Below are 17,465 nucleotides of genomic sequence, written 5' to 3'. Positions count from 1 at the left end.
CGGATACGCTGCCTTTCCTTCCAGTAGCTCCTTGGGAATCGTCTTCTTCCACCTGCTCCCTGTAGAGGGCGCCACAGCAGAGCATCTTATCCCTACCATCTTCTTCTGCAACACTAACCCTTCGCAGATTTTGTTTCGCTCCGTACACGACCATTCTCTGCGCTCTTTTTCTTTCTCTCCTCCCTGGAAGCTCCATATCCTTTGTCCCAGATCTCCTCACTCCTTTCTCTGCACATGTCCAAACCATCTCAGTCTCACAACTTTGTCTCCTCCCAATGACACATCTTCAGCTCCTCCTCCAGATGCAGCTCATAAAACTGGAGGTTTTACCACCATCTTGTAGACTTCAACCCTGACGCAGTAATCAATCCTGCCTCCACCCTCGTCTTCTTCTCCTCTTTGGTCACGACCCGTTGCTTTGAACTTTGGACCCCAGGGACTGAAGCTCAACCACCTTTTTATTTCTCTCCAGAACATATCTCCACCTGGAAGGGTGGAGATATGTTCTGTCTCCTACTCTCACTACTAACCAACCACTTTTTGGTATAAAAATAATAAATAAATGATTGATGGCTTGACTGTAATAATCAAAATATCTTCTGTGTAATTATGATGAAACTAATATTTTAATTAAGGCTAGAATTTCATCGTCCGTCCGCTGATGTAAATTTTCAGCCTGTTTTTAAAAATGTACGAATTTGATATTTTAGGCAGGAAAATAACCCACAGAGCTGTTTTCAAACCCAGCTGCACTGCTCATTGACTGATGGTAACAAAGTACTTTCAGAACCATTTCAGAACACTAACGAACATGGACTGGGTTGAAGCTGTAAACTGCGGTAGAACACTGAGGGAACCGCTGATCCAAACCTCTTGAAATGATTAGAATAATCTAATAATGATGACCAGACACCAACCTGTGAAGATCTGCACCTTTTAGTAATTAAAACTGAATTTACTTTGTTTTCTTCAGAATAAAAGTTGAGGTTAAATAAAGTTCAGAATAACCGGTTTGGTGTAAATCTTTACTTCTGTACATTCATTGAAAGAAATACATTACAGGAAGGTCGAGTGGCGACATGATCACTGCTCACTGCAACCTGCTGGTTGATGTCCAGCCATCTGCTGCAGGACGTGGAAATATCATGTCTTTAATATTCAGTGCGCTAATACAGGTAACAGTAACATACAATCTTTAAATGAAAACAATTTCTTTCACTATCAGAGTGACTGCAGGTCAGTTTGGCTTCATTTAAATAAAACGGCTTTTTATAAAAGTTTCATGCACCTCATTCTTCTGCCGTGTCGGTGTGTCCACTGTGATGCTTGAAGTAAAGCGTGACATGTTCGATGATGCAACAGAATAAAAAAAGGGGGGAAATGTGTTTTCCTCAGGGATGTTTTTTAACGTGGAAAAATGGGACAGTCGCGTTCGACCAGAAGGAGCTTCCACTTGGTGGCGGCAGAGAACAAACACCTTTATCAGCTGTTTGTTGTAATACCTTCAAAATGATGAAACTAAATTCATTAAAATATTTTATACTTGAACACTTTTTCACAGAGTTTGTACTCTTCTGGCGTTCCACAGGGCTCAGTACTTGGTTCCTGTTTGCTCCACATCACTATATTTTATCTCAGCCAGCTTAATGTTGACATGTCCTTCTCTAAGGGTTCCTGTACTGTTCAGAAAAGGTGGATGAAACAGGCTGTGGTGCCACAGGGCTCGGTACTGGACCCCAGTATGATCATATTAATGCTTTACCTTGGATTATTTCAGCAGACTGCTGAACGTGTTTTAGTTTTAACAACTCAGCCCATATTTAAATGAATCTTTGTTGGTGCAGTTTGCTCTGTATAATTCTTAACATTTACCATCTCTAAGCATATATTTTATAAACACAAATTCTTTTAGATTGAAGGGCTGATTTCCCAGCTGGTTTCTGGATTGTCCTCACCACTCAGAGTTCACAGAAAGCCGTTTTTAAGATGGGATTACAACAATTGAATCCGACTCTGAGCAGCAGAAAGCCCTCACAGCGCGCTGCAGACGACACTAATCCAGCTGTGGTGGGATGGTGGAGTTGTTGCATCTGGACAGATGCTGCTGGCAGGAAACTGGATCAGCTGGGAGGAATTAGACGGCTCAAACAGGCTGCGTGTTTCTCTGTGGGGACTCATCAGACTGAGGATAATGCAGCATTTGATTTGAATGTTTGAACACATTTATCAGGTTATTTCTGGCCAGAGAACAGATATGTGCCACAATTAACACATCAGATAATTAAATACTTTGTTCTCGCTGCATTTCATCCTGAGTTTCCCTGAACCTAAAATCAATTCACATTTCTACGGGATTCACTGCACAGAAACACTCATGAGTGGAAACCTGTCGATTTAAAATGAGATGTTTGTGGAGCGGGTCGACAAGTTTTCCTTTCAGGGAAAACCATCAGAGCGGGATGCTCCAGGTTAATGGGAGACCTCTACAGGCAGAGGTCCAAACGTTTATGTGTCGTGTTGAAGAGGTTCTGTTGCTGTAAATGTTCAGGCAGCAAGCAGACACAGATCCAGCAGACAGCTGGACCGGTCTGTGTTTTAAATGAGTGCTTGTTTCAGCGTGTTCAGTCCAGAGCCAGTAACGGCGTGCTGGTCTCTCTGTCCATCTGTCGAAGAGCCGCAGCTTCCACCGTCGACTGAGACCTGAGACACACAAACACATGTTGTTGTGAGGTCTTCACAGGTGAGACGTCGTCCAATCAGAACAAAGAGCACAAAGCACAACAAAAACAATGATTTCTTTCCTCGTTGTGCTCAAAGATGGAGGCGCATCTACAGCTCCTGTGGAAACGACTCTGCTGTCTGTAGTTCTGAAACAGTGATGGTCTGATTCTGGACCTGTCCTTTCTCATTCTTCTGGATCTTAGTTTAGAATTTTGTCTGGGGGGTCCATCCACGGGCCCCTGGATGAAACCATGAATTCTGCTTTCTAGCAGGAAATCCTGAAGGAAAATCACTTTTTGACCTTAACAGATCAAGTACACCTGGGTTATGAAGCAGGACAATGATCCATAAAATTAAGAGTGGCCTAGTCAAAGTCTGGCCCTACATTTGATTTACATGTTGGGATGCGACCTTAAACAGGCTGTTTGTGCTGGAAAAGCCTCCAGTATGTATATATAAATATCAATTAAATCAGTTCTGCAAAGCAGAGTGGGTCAACACTCCTCCACAGCGATGAAGACTCACCAGTTACATAACTGGTAATGAAGACTCATTACCAGTTATCACCTGATGGGAGGAACAACCAGTTACTGGGTTTAGGGGGTGTTGTTTGATTATCTGAAATATTGAAGTGATGTCAGAACCTGGAGAACCATGGTTCTGACCCGTTTACTGTGGTACCCCTGAATAAGACTTTTACTTCTATAAACGAGTCAAACTTTGGGCGGGGTTAGTGGAGCAGTCAATCAGGCTGAATATTATTTAGTTTTTGACATTTAAAGTTTTTGTTTTATTCAGAATTTGATTGTTGGAATAAAGTTAATTATTTATTTTGGCTTTTATTTGTTCCTCTAATGTTCTTTGTTACAAATGAAAGAAACGGATCCAGTTATAAAATAAAATAAAATGATAATCTGTTGCTGCAGCTGCTTCCCTCTTCTCCTCAGATTTAGCTGTTGTCTCCTCACCTCTTCATCATGTCCTTGTGTCCTCCTCCTCCTCCTCCACAGCTCTCCCTGACGTGCAGGGCGTCGTACGTCAGCGTGTACTCCGTCTCGTCGTTGTAGTCGGGTCCCAGCAGCGTCCGCGCCCACATCCCCATATCGTACGGCGGTAGCGTCCCTCCAAACTCCGACGGCAAACACTCGGGTTGGATGAGCTGGTGGAGAGAGTTCAGGTTGTTCCCGTGAAGGAAGATCTGAGGAGCAGGAATCAGGGACAACAGAGGGACCACGGGAAAAACAGGAGGAGAGTCATCAAGAACCGCGAGGAAGCAGAGAAGAAAAATGATCAGAAATGAGAAGAGACCAGAGGAAAAGGTACAACAGGATGGACACAAACAAGGAAGATGGGAAGCTGAGGAAAGTCTGAATGAGAACGAGGAAGAAAAGCTGAATTAGATTGGAATAAAAAGATGAAAACGGAAAATTAAGACGAATAAGGATGTGGAGAAAGAAAGAGGAGGATGGATGTTCACCCTTTTCCGGGTCTTGTCCTTGAGGAAGGGTTTGATGATGGTGTACATGGCGTGGATGTACCAGGGCTGGTTCACAAAGTGGATCCCTCCAAAGCGAGCCGGAAAACTGTCCTGAGGAGACAAACAGAAGGAGTTTAGGAAAACTGACTTCCAGTTTTATTAATCCCAGAGGTGATGTAAGCAGAAACCAGTCTGAGCCCACCTGGAGACCTTCGATGGCCAGTTTAAGGATGTTGGGCGTCAGCTTGGAGGCCTGCTTGAAGGAGAAGTTGCTCCAGTCGATGATGAGTGTAAAGCCGTTGATCTGCAGCGCCGGGTTTTCTATCAGAACCTCCAGAGAGAGCAGGATGGCCCGCAGGATGTCTATGAAGGAGTTCCTGGAGGGAGGAAGAATTGATCCGCAGCTGATTGATGGTGGAGACCATGACGGACCCTGAGTGTTGCCTACAGCTCTGAACCGAACAGACCAGCATCCTGTCTGAGGATCATTAGGCTTTAGTCAGGAACAAGATGGATGAGTCTGTCCAGAGATGGTTCAATACCGTCTGAGGATCTTCATACAGAACCTTGTTCCTCTCATTTCAAACAGCCAGATATTCTGATCTTCTTCTCAAACCTGATAGAAACGCCAAGACTTTAAAACCAAACTGATAAAGATTTATTCTGAAATGTGTCGAGTAAAACCAAACATTTTAATCCTGGTTTTTAGCTCAAATAACTGGGTTTGAGATCAGCGCTGCCTTTAGGTACCAGCTCTCTGATCTCAGATGTTCAGAACACTGATTCTGGGTTCATGTTCTAGGAGTATCCAGGCCATGCCACCAAGCATTCATCTCCTCAGACAGGTTTCAATCTGTCTCATCTGAACGACTCTTTTTGATCCCTTTTCCAATTTTTTCCCCAATCAGAGATTTTTCCAGATTTTCCCACAGAATGTTCAGCCTAGAGTATGATGATGGTTCTGACCCGCTGAAATATTTAGAACCTTTTGGATTTAACCTTCTTTCATGGCCACAGCTTCATCTACACGTGTCTACTTTCTCTCCAGGTATTTCTGTCTCCTAAACTTTCTGCTCCCCTCGTGTCAACATCATTTGTTCCCGTCCTGAAGGACACAGATGTCCATGTGCGGCCCAGATCTTCATGACTGTGCTGATGATGGAGGGGTCCATCAAGTCCAAACACAGAAGCATTTTATTGCAAAGTCAGAATCCATCTTCAGGCCTTGCTCAAATCTCCCAGAACCTTGTGGGCCAATGGTTGTGTTCAGATGAAACCAAACCTACAGTTTGGCACCAGAAGAAGACCATAACCACAGTAAAACACGGTGGGGGCGCTGTAGTGTTGGGGGATTACTTTTCTTCTGATGCGGAGGGATTTTTGTCAAGGTGAATGAAGTTAAGAATACCTGATACTGCTCGTCAGTTCTGACCCAAGACCTTCAGGTGCTGCTCAGTGAGTCCCAGCAGACACCAAATTGACAAGAGAATGAATTCAAAACTAAAAATTAATAACTAATTAATAACTTCATAACTAAAATTAATGTTCAAGGCCAAAACATCATAGTCCACGAGAAGAGAGACATGTTCTTTCTCCCAGAGCTGCAAGAACAAGATGATGTCAGGACCAAAGAACAGACTGAACTCCTCTGGCTGGAGGTGTAGTCCTCATAAAGACTGTATGATTGTGTGTGTTTACCTGCTCTGGTCCCAGTTAGAAGCAAACAGGATGAGAATTTTTCTCCCATGTTGATCCGGAGTCTCCAGCACACCTGGAAACCCGTCCATCAGGGCTCGCTTGATGCTGGGGTCGTCCACCTGATGAAAACACCAAGTGAAGTCAAACTGAGCTTCTGTACGGATTATCTTATGGTACAAAAATGCTTAAACAATGTGAATGTGATCTGGACCTTGTCCAGAACATTCAGGAAGTTGGAAAGACCTCCATGATACCTGAGATGTCACGTTTGGAGGAGGTCCAGTCCATAGATTCTCCAGTTAACTGAGGTTAAAGGGTTTGTTTTAAAAGCTTCTTCCGATGTCTTTATGAAGCCAAAGAGGTTCAGGTTACACGCAAAGTTCTAGGCTGCTCCTCATACAAGAAGGTTAAAGAAATATCACAGGCTTCATTGGGAGGTTTATGTCCCATCTATCTTAGAAAGACCTTCAGGTCATCTACAAGTAGCTTGGTTAAGTCTCCAAGAATCAGTGAAATCTGGACCACTTCCCCTCTCTGCTAGTTCTGCAGCCCAGTTCCTGAAAGAATCCTGCTGATTAAAAGCACAAACCTTAAAGCTTTGGAACATGTCAAGGTTCTGCTGTCTGAACTGGAAGTACTGGGCCAGCAGACGGAAAGTCTCCACCTGGTCGAACTTTCTGGCTCTGAGGAAGCGGAGGATAAATTCGTCATCTGTTCGCAGGAAACCGATGTCCGGCCGCGTTACAATCATGTCCCGCACCTACAAAACAAGAACCACAGCACTCAGAGAAGGTCAACTTCATGGATCTGGTTTAAAACAGCAGCAGCAGAGGCGTCAGACACAGAAGACAGAAGTTTTCCTGTCGAGAAACTTCCTGAACTTCGTTGACTGAACCAAAGAAAATAAATAAAACCAGAAGGTGAACAGAACCGCTCCGGAGAAAAGCTCCACCTACAGTGAGAAGGAGTTAGATGGTGGATGGAAGTCTCCATGTTCTCTTGACAGGTGTTCAGTGCTCACCTGCTGGATGTCCTGATGCAGAGTATCCGGGTTTTCGTTCAGCTCCAACCGAGCCTTCTCCATGGTGTCAGAGGTCAGTCCAGGGTGCACGTGGTTCATCATTTTATTACAAACATCTACAACAAATCTGGCTTTAATCTCCGTGATGTTCCTCCTGGTTGTTAGAGGTAAACCTGATGGACTCTTCAGGTTTAGGTTTGAAGATGTAACACAATCGTTGCTGCTGTTTGATCTCAGATTCAGGAAAACAGAAAATCCACAAATGGTGAATTAAAACAATCAGAAGAAGAAAACAATCAGGATGTTTGAACCGACAATCATCTCAGCTGTCGGCTCTCAGGAGGTCTCCGCTTTTATTAGCCAGTTATTAACTTCAGTTTAAGAGTTTGAGATGTTTCTAAGTTAGAAACTCTCAGACATGCTGGTTGGAAAACTGAAGATCATCTTATAAAACCCAAGCTGGTCCAGTTCTGTGGATGATGCACATAAATTTACATCCTTTCAGTCCTGATTTCTGCTGCTGAGAAGTCCTCCTCTTCCTGCTGCTTCCCATCATGACTGTTCCAGGTTCGGTCCAGTTGGAGCATCAAAAATCTGCATCTGGGCTGGAGGTGACGCCTGGGAGGAGAATCAAGATGTTTGGCGGGTTTTACAAAGACAGTCTAGTGTCAGTTAAGGCACCTCGGTCCAGCGTGGAGCTCTTCAGCCTGCAGGAGAGACGACCCAGACAAAAACAGTCAGCATCAAAGTCTTTAAGGTGAATTCAAGCTGAAGATCTCCTCCTGAGGAGGAATCTAGATGTTTTCTAGGGCTTTACTGGAAAACAGGAACATTCTGCCTAATAAACCCAGAAGCTTCTGTGTTTCTCTTTGAATCAGAATAAACTGATATTAACCAATGGGATCGTTCCTTCATCTGCTCCAGATGTTTCCACCTGAGGGATTAAAGGAAGCGGATGAAACTTTCCTCAAACTTCTGCAGAAGAGCTTTGGATCATCTAAGGTTTAGATTTTTTACAGAGATTTCTGTAGAATAAATGTGAAAAAATAACTTGTTTGAAACCTGAACATGTTTTTCAGCTATAAGCTGGTTTTTATTTCCATGTTTTATTGCATTCAAGCTGCAGTTTTTCTTCTTTCAACAAAATGTTCTCCAGGACAAAATAGCAGTTCAGCCCCAGAGAGGAAGATCTGAGCTGGTCCACATGGAGACACGTCATGGATGTAAATGTTTGGATTTAAAAGGAGCTGGAACATCTAGACAGGCATCAGATCTGACTCCATCCAGGTCACTCTCGGTTCTGACTGTCAGGAGGTTCGGTAACTGCCTGTTGTCACCACCTCTGCCCTCTGGTGGCTGTTCTAGACATGGCAGGTCCACACCACTGCTCTCCATGTGAAATACAGGAGCTTCATGCTTAGAAGGTGGATCTCTACAGAACATTTTCAGCAAACACAGAATGGACCAGCAGGTTCTAAAGACAGGATCTGGGATGACCTTCTGTTGTTAATGAGGACTAGGTTAAGAAATTAGAGTTCCCCTCCCAACATATGAATGTTTTTCACTTTTTTCTTCTTTTTTATTTCTGTGTTTTCATAAATATTTTTAAAAATGAGAAGAAATGAGTTTTGGTCCAAAAACTGCTGGTTTCATTTTCTGTTTGCAGTTTTCTCTCCTACATTGGGTCTATTAATTTAGGATCTATAATTTAGCAGGGTTCGGTCCAGACAGATGGACCCCCCACCCACTGTCCCCGCCCACTCCAGCTGATCCCCATCTGCCCCCACAGTAAACGGGTCAGATGTTTCCCAGTCTGTGAGGGACACAACCTTTGGATACCACTGGAGATCCAACATGGAAAGTTTTTCTAATAAGTAGAGCAGCTTGAAATCTGGAGGGTCTGATGTGACCTGCTTGATCCTCCTGCTGCTGCTGCTGCTGCTGCTGCATCCTCCAGAAGGAAGCAGCCTCCTCCAACAGGAGCATGCATCTTCAAATGAATTTTAAGGAGGGGTAACATCCTCCAGAACGGAGCCTTTCCAGGAGGAGCAGCTTCCTCCTGGATGAGGAGTTTCCTCACATGGAGGTTCTGGAGGAGCAGGGTCCTCCAAAGGGAGGTTTTATTAGGAACAACCTCCAGGAGCAAACCGCTTCCTTCCAGGAGGATCAGTCTGATCAGGAATCTGGTTTTAGCTGGAAGACAGACCTGCTCGGTGGTTGAATCCCGGCCGTCCTGCCCGGCCCATCGGCCCTCTGGTGATGCTGATGGTGGAGGAGAAGCAGCAGGAGGAGGTCTGCATCCCGCGGACAAACCGATTTCTCCTGGAATAAAAATAAAACAAGGAAAATAAATAAGATCCCAAATTAAAGGGAGAAATCCTGAAGGTGTTCGGGAGGAAACTCGTCCTTGTGAGTCCGTGTGGGCACGGTGAGGAGGAGGAGGATGAGGAGGAGGAGGAGGAGGTGCGATTTCACTTTGTGCTCAGAAAAGACGTCAGGATGCTTCAGTGTGGTCAAGCCAGCGTCAGTAAACAGGACAACTTCCGGTTAGAGTTTATATAAGCTACAAAAATATTGTCCGCTGGCAAAGTCCTGATCTTTCTCTAATCTCAATATGAAACAAATATAACTTAAAACAGACACACAAAGAAAGCTGCATTATATTATTTAACATCACTACTAGGGAACAGATTAGGACTAATTAGGGGTTCCACTAGGTCTAGAACCAGAACCTATTTCATTTGTTTTCAAAGATCAACTGTAGAATTAGAAAAATAAAGAAAAATGCGCCATATTTACTGCCTAGTCTGTTTGTACTGTTTGTTATCAGCATCTATCGTGTCCACATCTACCTCAGATCCACACAGAACCACGTTTCATTTGGTCCATGTTCTGGATGTAGGAGAAAGACCAGGAAGTTGAGTTTAGAAAACAGGGAAATGTCTGTTATCGAAGGTTTGTTGTTGCTTTTTATTATTATTTTATTTGTTTCTCTTTCCAAACAACAGCAAATATGAAGCAACCTAAACTTTAATGTAACTGATGTGACATAGCTGGAAAAATGTAAAAATGCAATCAAATAAAACCCTACATATCCTATAAATTATCAGGTTTGGGCTGAAAAAACAACTTTCTTCCAGTAACTCGGATTTCTGATTGTCCTGTTTTAACAGGTTAACTCTGTGCTTTTATTTTGACAACCTAACTCCAGGTTTCCGTTTGGTTTCATGCACGCGACTGCTTGATTATGCGCGTTCACGACTCAGCATGGACGGACAGCAGCGGAGTGCGCGAGAGCGAGCACGCGCAGCTCTTTATTGTGACGTCATTCAGATTTGATCTTTCCAGAGGCCTCCATTTATCCGCTCCTTTCAGCTACATTTTATTTAAAGACAGACGTTAAACAATCATTTGGACTTTAAATCTTCTTTATATGTAAACGAGGCTGTATTATTTTTATTTAGATTTCTATTATATTGAACTGAACTGAATCGTCCCTCCTGAGCAGAACTCAGTAGATTTAAACTGAAAGGATCCTCACACATCAGTCATATTGAAACACCTTCGGTTCTTTTAAATAAAAAAGGATAAAAACTCGTGGTTTTGCTATTATTTCCAATGTTTTCTCAATAAAACTCATCAAAATAAAAGCCCTCGGTCTATCTGACTTTTATTCTGAAGGCGTGGTATATGTACGTTGAAGTATGACGTATTTCCTCCCATTTCAAGGTTCACCTTGTTCTCTCTCGCTTCTCCGATTCATTTCCACCTTAAATTCCCCCTAAAACCTTCTGCCACCGATACTTTTGACACCAGTTATTTCCGCTGAAGGTTTCTGTTTACGTCACCGCGGGTTCCGGTCATTTTTCCTGTTGTTTCCGCAGTTTAGCCGCAGTTAGCTCCGCCGCTAGCCGCCATTCCTCCTGCCAGCAACCAATCAGTGATCTTTGAGGCATGGATCCATCAGGAGTCGCAGAACAAACACAGGAGGTGAGGAGAGGTGTTGGTCGGGTTCTGGTTCTGGTTCTGGTTCAACATTTTATCCCGCCAGGGTTTAGTTTTATTGGGTTTGAAGTCGGTGTGTGTTAGCTGTTAGCTGCTAGCTTAAACTGAAGCCTCTGAGAAAGTTTGCTTCAAATATAAAGAAATAAACTTTAAATGTCAGAAGAAGAAGAATTATTTATCAAAATAAATGTTGGTCATGAAGGAAGGAAGCTGGATGAAATCTGGACAGGTTCTAGTTCGGTCCAGTCCACAGCAGCAGCAACCAGTGAACTTTGGCCCCATGAATGATGATGTATAAATTAATCTTTAGACCAATCAGAGCTCCTGATCCTTCAGTGTTTTATTAAATATGTTCAAACTCAGTTTCATGGTTTTATAGAATTTTACCAACAAAAAGCAGAACCTGAGATTTATTAATGTTCTGTTTACAGTGAAATGTGTGAAAAGTTGACCCAATAAAATAAAAATGAAAAGAATCTTTTAAATCTTCTTCCTTTTAATAAATGACGTGTTTTTATTCCGATGTTTACACTCAAAAACATTTTCAACGTTAAAAATGTCAACAGAGAAATTTGAGATGAAATTCTGGTTTAATTTCAAATGAAATAAATGTGATTATAAGTTTTTATGGACAGCAGCATGTGTTCATGTATGAAGTCACATGAAATGAGATTATTTAATCAGTCTGAAACTCAAAATAACTACTTTATAAAATATAAAAAATTAAAATTATAATTTCTTTTAATATCATATAAATTATATTCCAGATGGGATTAATAATAAGAAACAAAAAACCTCATCAACTTCCACTCTGATGACTGGAGATAAAAAATCTGAACTTCATGGAAGTTTTTCTCAACATCTTTACTTGAGCAGCTCCTCGGAGGTGGAACCTTCATCCTGGACCTGCCTGAGTGCAGGGAGACATGTAGTGTCCTGGACCGTCCTGTAGTTCTGTTAGAACATGTCTCAGACAGAACCAACAGAAGGACCGGTTCACCTGACCCGTTTAAATAGTTGTAATACGCCTTTAAATGTTTCCTTGCTGCTCAGCGTGATTCAGTGACGTCATCAGACATGTGGGCGTGGCCACAATGACCTCAGAACCTGAACTTGTTCCAGCTGCTCCATCAGGAGAAGAGCCAATCAGAGCAGCTCAGTAATCAGATTACACTTTACATGTATTTGGGTTTCACAGCAACCACTAAATGTTCTGATGTCTGATTTCCCCACCGGACACAGTCCAATATAGTTCTGCTGGTGGAACCAGACAGAACCTGCTGATGGAAACAACCTGTGGTTCACTGGTGTCTTTGTCCCTGCAGAGTCCGTGGGGCTCGGTGGGCCCGGCAGCTCCGGCCTGCTCTCTGACGGAGGTGATGAGCGAACAACTGGCCCGGCAGCTGGATGAGGAGGACGCCTTCCCAGCGCTCTCAGAGTGAGTCCGGTTCCATGGTCCTCCTGTTGATCTACCTCTGAGACGCTGGACCCATGTTTGCCTCATTCCAGTTTGGACCTGTTCAGTGTTTTGCATTTAGTTTTAGTTCTGCTGAATAAGCGGTTTTAAATAGACCTTAAATGTGACTTCCAGAACCATTTGGATCTACACTGGAAGGAGAAGAACGTTTAGAAGGAACATCAGGTCCACAGGCAGCATATTTGTCTTTCAGCTGATATGTAGGGGAACCGGTTCTGGTCGCATTTGTTGGGTTTTCCAGCTTTGGATCAGAACTGTGTTCTTGTCCCTCCGGGCTTCCCTTCCTCCAACATTTTCATGCTTGGTTTGTTTCCTGTCAGCCCTGCGGTGGACCCGCTGCGGTCCGAGGAAGCTCCCGACACCGCCAGCGACCTGATGTTGGCCCAGATGCTGCAGATGCAGTTTGACCGCGAGTTCGACGATCAGCTTCGCCGGGAGGAGAAGAAGTTCAACGGAGACAGTAAAGGTAGAATCCTCCAGAGATGACTTAAAAGTTCTGGTGCTGCTTCATTTATTTACACGTTCACAGCTCTGTTGACCAGCCTCTTAGACCCGAGGTCCAAAAAGTTCTGTACAAGCCGTCATATTTTCCTTCCTGTGATCCAGTCTCTCCTTCCTTCTTCTAAGATGGGTCCAATCGATAGTTCTGAGGTTTTCTGAAGCCCTTTCAGAGTTTTAGTTTGGACCTCGACCCATTTCCAGACCGGTTTCAGTCCAGTGTCAGGAGGAATGTTTTTCATCCAGGAATCATTCGGGGATTAAAAACTGGACACAGATTTCCAGACGGATCACTTCTTACATTACATACAGAACAGCATTTGGGCCAGAGTAACGTTGGTCTGAAATCAACCCAGAACCAGATCCAGACTCACATTAAATGTTCTGGAACAGATCCTGCTTCAATGAAACTCTGTTCTGAACAGTTTCCCGTTTAGAAGAAACGTTTCAGGGTTTCTGCTCCGAACTTCTTTGAACTTTAGATCTTCGTTACTGTTTGTGTCCAGTCTCCATCTCCTTTGAGAACTACCGTATGGTCCATCCTTATGAGGACAGCGACAGCTCCGAGGACGAGGTGGACTGGCAGGACACGAGACTCGACCCGTACAGAGCCGGTAAGATTCTGCTGCAGGTGGACGAGGATGGAGGACACCGCTACCAGCAGCTGACATAACTTTGTCTCATTCTTTAACGTGTGTGTGTGTGTGTGTGTGTGTGTGTGTGTGTGTGGCTCTGATTCAGATAAACCTCAGACGACCCCCAGGAGAGGCTTCAGTGGGAAGGGGAAGAACATCACCACCAAACACGACGAGGACACCTGCGGACGGAAGAACACGGCTCGCATGGACAACGTGAGACGCGCTCTTTTGTTCTTAATTCCTGGTTCTGGATCTAATTCCCAAAAAAGTCCCACTTGTAAAAGCCTGGATGTGGTGTGTTTAACGGTGGTCTTTCCGTCGTGCAGTTCGCTCCGGAGGTCCATGTGGGAGACGGTCTGGGAATGGACCTGAAGCTGTCCAACCAGGTCTTCAACTCTCTGAAGCAGCACTGCTACAGCGAGCAAAGGCGGAGCGCCCGGCTGCACGAGAAGAAGGAGCACTCCACGGCCGTACGTATGACCATCCTCTCCAGAACGTCCTGATCCAGGCTCGGCCCACACTCTAACCATGGCCTCCTCCTCAGGAACAAGCCGTGGACCCGCGGACTCGGCTGCTCATGTATAAGATGGTGAACGCCGGGGTTCTGGAAAACATTAACGGCTGCATCAGCACCGGAAAAGAGTCGGTGGTTTTCCATGCAGACGGAGGAAGGTCAGGAAGTTGGACTGTTGAAGGTGTTAAATATTATGTTTGGGAAAATAACCCGGCTGAACCCTTTGGGTCTGTGTGTCTCAGCCTGGAGGAGCAGCCCGTCCCAGAGGAGGTGGTTCTGAAGGTGTTTAAAACCACGCTGAACGAGTTCAAGAACCGAGACCGCTACATTAAAGACGACTACCGCTTCAAGGATCGCTTCAGCAAACTGAACCCCAGGAAGGTGATCCGGCTGTGGGCCGAAAAGGAGATGCACAACCTGAGCAGGTAACAGAACCGCTTTAACATCAGGCCACATGTGATGAGAAACATGCAGCTGGATCTCCTCTGAAACCATGGAAACTGTCTCATCAGGATGAAGAAGGCAGGTATTCCCTGTCCAGACGTGGTTCTGTTGAAGAAACACATCCTGGTGATGTCCTTCATTGGGAAGGAGCACGTTCCTGCTCCTAAACTCAAAGACGTGATGTTGGGCTCTGAGGAGATGAAGGAGGCTTACCAGCAGGTGTTACAGGTGGGTGCCCAGACAGGAAGTTCCTAGCAGGCCGAGAGGAACGGAGGAGTCTTCCTTAAAGGAACGTCTAATGATCATCGTTGTCTCTGACGAAGAAAACAAACTAAAAACAGATGTTAGTTCCTGGTGATCTTCTGGTAACCAGCAGCAACTCTTGGTCTGTGTGTCTCTGTGCAGCTGATGCAGAAGCTCTATCAGGACTGCAGTCTGGTCCATGCGGACCTCAGTGAATACAACATGCTGTGGCACCAGGGCAAGGTACGGCTCCTGCTTCCTGTTTCTGTCCATCACTCAGGTGTTTCCTCTCATCTGTCCCTTCCTCTTCCTGTAGGTGTGGCTGATAGACGTCAGTCAGTCGGTGGAGCCCACCCATCCTCACGGGCTGGAGTTCCTCTTCAGAGACTGCAGGAACGTTTCCACGGTAACAGCCGCTCTACCTGCTCAGCGGTCCAAAATGATAAAAAGCATGTCAGCATCAGCTGGTTTGGTGATGGTTCATCAGTTTCTTCTGGTTCTTGTGCTTCAGTTCTTCCAGAAGAGAGGAGTGAGCGAAGCCATGAGTGTCTACGACCTTTTCAACACCGTAACCGGACTGAACATCCCAGTCGGAGCGGAGGACGAGGCCCTGTTCATGACTGAGGTAACAAACTGTCGGGAACAATCAGACCTAGTGTGGTTCTGCAGCCGGTCCACAGGAGCTTTTCCTTCTAGATTCACAGGATCTCCGTTTCCACTGGGATATTGGACCCTTCAGGAGAACCGGAATAGGCCTCAGTTCTTGTAGTTTATCATCAGCATGTTGGAAAACATGACGTAGCTCCACCCCACGTTTATCTCCACTGAAAGGCCCAATCCCATTTCATCCCTTGGTCCTCTTCCAGGTTCCTCTTCGCTGCTCTTCAGGGAGACAACGTCCCGACACTCCAACAAATCTCTAAATATTTTCAGATTTGAAACATTAATATCTCAAAAACCACTTTAATGTTTCATTGGGTCATTTTGTTCTTCATTTTGTTGAGTCTGGAAACTTTGAGCCTGATTCCAGAAAGGTTTTCATTTTCTTTCCTCCTAAAAATAAAAGGCAAACAAAATCTCCTGTGTGTAGACGAAGTATCAAACAGAACCACCCTGTTTCCACTGATAGTTCTTCAGTTGGTTCATCCTTCTCTGCTGAAGATCTCACCATCTAGAACCAGACGTCTTCACTCTGAGGACGCCACAGAATGTCTTAGCTTAAACTGGTCGTCACCTGACTAACGCCATTCTTACTGTTGAGCATGGTGGTGGGAGCGTCATGCTGTGGGGTTGTTATTCTGGGAGACCAGACTGCATAGAGGGTGAGATGAGAGGCCAAATATAGAGATTCTTTAAGGAAAACTCCTTCAAATATTTTCCTGTCTGGGAAAACAACTTTAAGGAATGTTTGTATTCCCGACCCATTGGTCTAGAACTTTTATCGTCCATTCATCGTTATCAAACGCCATCTTTCAAACCTTCTGTTCTCTGACAGATCGTGGCCTTGGAGAAGAGGAACGAGGATCACATCCAGAAACGTGGGAAGAAGACCTTCCTGGTGACCTCAGAGGACGGCGGTCCTCCTTTAGAACCCGACTCTGATGATTAATGCCGCCCCTGACTCGCTTTCGATCCGCCGTGTCACAAACGCTGTACGGAGGACATGAACCGCAGAGGAGGTTCCATTCCTCCCGACAGACCCCACCCACCGCCTCCTTCCAAGGTCAGGACGGAGCGCCACCTCCTGGCTGCTAGAGGAAGGATTTCCATCAGGCTGAGAGTGCTCGTCCTCCTGCTTCATCGCTGTTAGATGTGATGATGAAAATGGAAGCACATGAAGGTTAGCACTCGTCACCTGATGGGTTTTAAATAAGAAAAGCCAATCAGGTGTCATCGTTAAGAAAGCATAACTGACATCTGCAATTATAATTATAACCTGGGTGGTAGATTTAACCAGTTGATTTTAAAGGGTGTTTGAAGTGTCTCAGTTGGACCTTCTCGCTGTCTGGTTTTACGTACTGATGGATGAAGACCAATCAGCTCCTGAAAGTTCAGATTTCCTGCTTTTGCTGTTTTGATTTTGATCAGATGGGATGAAGAAGAAATATTAGGATTCATTTCTGAGTGAATGTAGAAAATGAAATGTTTGCTGTGAGAAATCAAGGTTTTAATTTTCTTGATGTGAATCAGATGAACAATAAAAAGATGGAAACATGAAACTGAAGTGTTTTTATTTGAGACTTCAGATATACATATATTTAAACTTTTCAGGGATTTCTGCTTAGAAACAAGAAGCATGACAGGTCACATGACCTAATGACTAGGTACTTCCGTTCTGGCTCTTTCAAAATAAGTCCACTGAAAACTTCAACAGGATTAATCACAAAGCACTTTACAAGATTAGCTCCTATCGGTCCAAATAGGGTTTATATTGGTAATAGAGGTTCTGGACGATTTTTGGTCCAGTCTGTTTAGGACCAAACCGTCCCAAAGATCAAATATTGTGAAATTATTTTGAGGAGCGTTTCTGGAGGTCTTGAGCCTCATGTTCTGCTACAAGAACTGGACTGAAGATGTGTAAAAACACCAGGACAAACAGAACCTCAACACATCCCAAAAACTAGAATACTTAAAAATATCAGCACATGTTGCTAGAAGAAGAAAAATAAGAAATTTAGAGAAATCAGGATGTGAATTAAAACAAAATATGATACTTTATTGTCCAAATA

General features: G+C 44.3%; 2 protein-coding genes across 2 annotated transcripts; one reads left to right on the top strand and one right to left on the bottom strand.

The window, feature by feature from the left end:
• Positions 1–1,011: 1,011 nt before the first annotated feature.
• LOC124858099 (clavesin-1-like) lies at positions 1,012–9,423 on the bottom strand. The gene is made up of 8 exons (XM_047349901.1): positions 9,124–9,423; positions 6,918–7,624; positions 6,486–6,656; positions 5,897–6,015; positions 4,401–4,575; positions 4,199–4,309; positions 3,690–3,919; positions 1,012–2,700 (listed from the first exon to the last, which is right to left on the bottom strand). The coding sequence occupies exons 2-8, from the start codon at positions 7,017–7,019 to the stop codon at positions 2,622–2,624; spliced, it is 987 nt and encodes a 328-aa protein (XP_047205857.1). The 5' UTR covers positions 7,020–7,624; positions 9,124–9,423; the 3' UTR covers positions 1,012–2,621.
• A 1,198-nt stretch (positions 9,424–10,621) lies between these two features.
• On the top strand, positions 10,622–16,955 carry riok3 (RIO kinase 3 (yeast)). The gene is made up of 13 exons (XM_047349081.1): positions 10,622–10,907; positions 12,248–12,360; positions 12,720–12,865; positions 13,404–13,511; positions 13,639–13,748; positions 13,862–14,005; positions 14,080–14,207; positions 14,292–14,474; positions 14,562–14,721; positions 14,899–14,979; positions 15,053–15,142; positions 15,248–15,361; positions 16,232–16,955. The coding sequence occupies exons 1-13, from the start codon at positions 10,872–10,874 to the stop codon at positions 16,343–16,345; spliced, it is 1,527 nt and encodes a 508-aa protein (XP_047205037.1). The 5' UTR covers positions 10,622–10,871; the 3' UTR covers positions 16,346–16,955.
• Positions 16,956–17,465: the final 510 nt, after the last annotated feature.

This window comes from Girardinichthys multiradiatus, chromosome 21, assembly GCF_021462225.1.
Source record: "Girardinichthys multiradiatus isolate DD_20200921_A chromosome 21, DD_fGirMul_XY1, whole genome shotgun sequence".
In the NCBI taxonomy this organism is placed as follows: domain Eukaryota; kingdom Metazoa; phylum Chordata; class Actinopteri; order Cyprinodontiformes; family Goodeidae; genus Girardinichthys; species Girardinichthys multiradiatus.
Note: the sequence above shows the minus strand (reverse complement) of the source record. Positions and strands in the feature narration are given on the sequence as shown.

Bases quoted from the DNA above. Each gene is read 5' to 3' on its own strand.
- LOC124858099 (XM_047349901.1), bottom strand. From the start codon at position 7,019: ATGATGAACCACGTGCACCCTGGACTGACCTCTGACACCATGGAGAAG. The intron at 6,657-6,917 runs GTGAGCACTGAA...CTTGTTTTGTAG, and splicing joins TGCATCAGGACATCCAGCAG to GTGCGGGACATGATTGTAAC. The intron at 4,576-5,896 runs GTAAACACACAC...TCCTCCCTCCAG, and splicing joins TCTAACTGGGACCAGAGCAG to GAACTCCTTCATAGACATCC.
- riok3 (XM_047349081.1), top strand. From the start codon at position 10,872: ATGGATCCATCAGGAGTCGCAGAACAAACACAGGAG. The intron at 14,208-14,291 runs GTCAGGAAGTTG...TGTGTGTCTCAG, and splicing joins TTCCATGCAGACGGAGGAAG to CCTGGAGGAGCAGCCCGTCC. The intron at 14,475-14,561 runs GTAACAGAACCG...CTGTCTCATCAG, and splicing joins GAGATGCACAACCTGAGCAG to GATGAAGAAGGCAGGTATTC.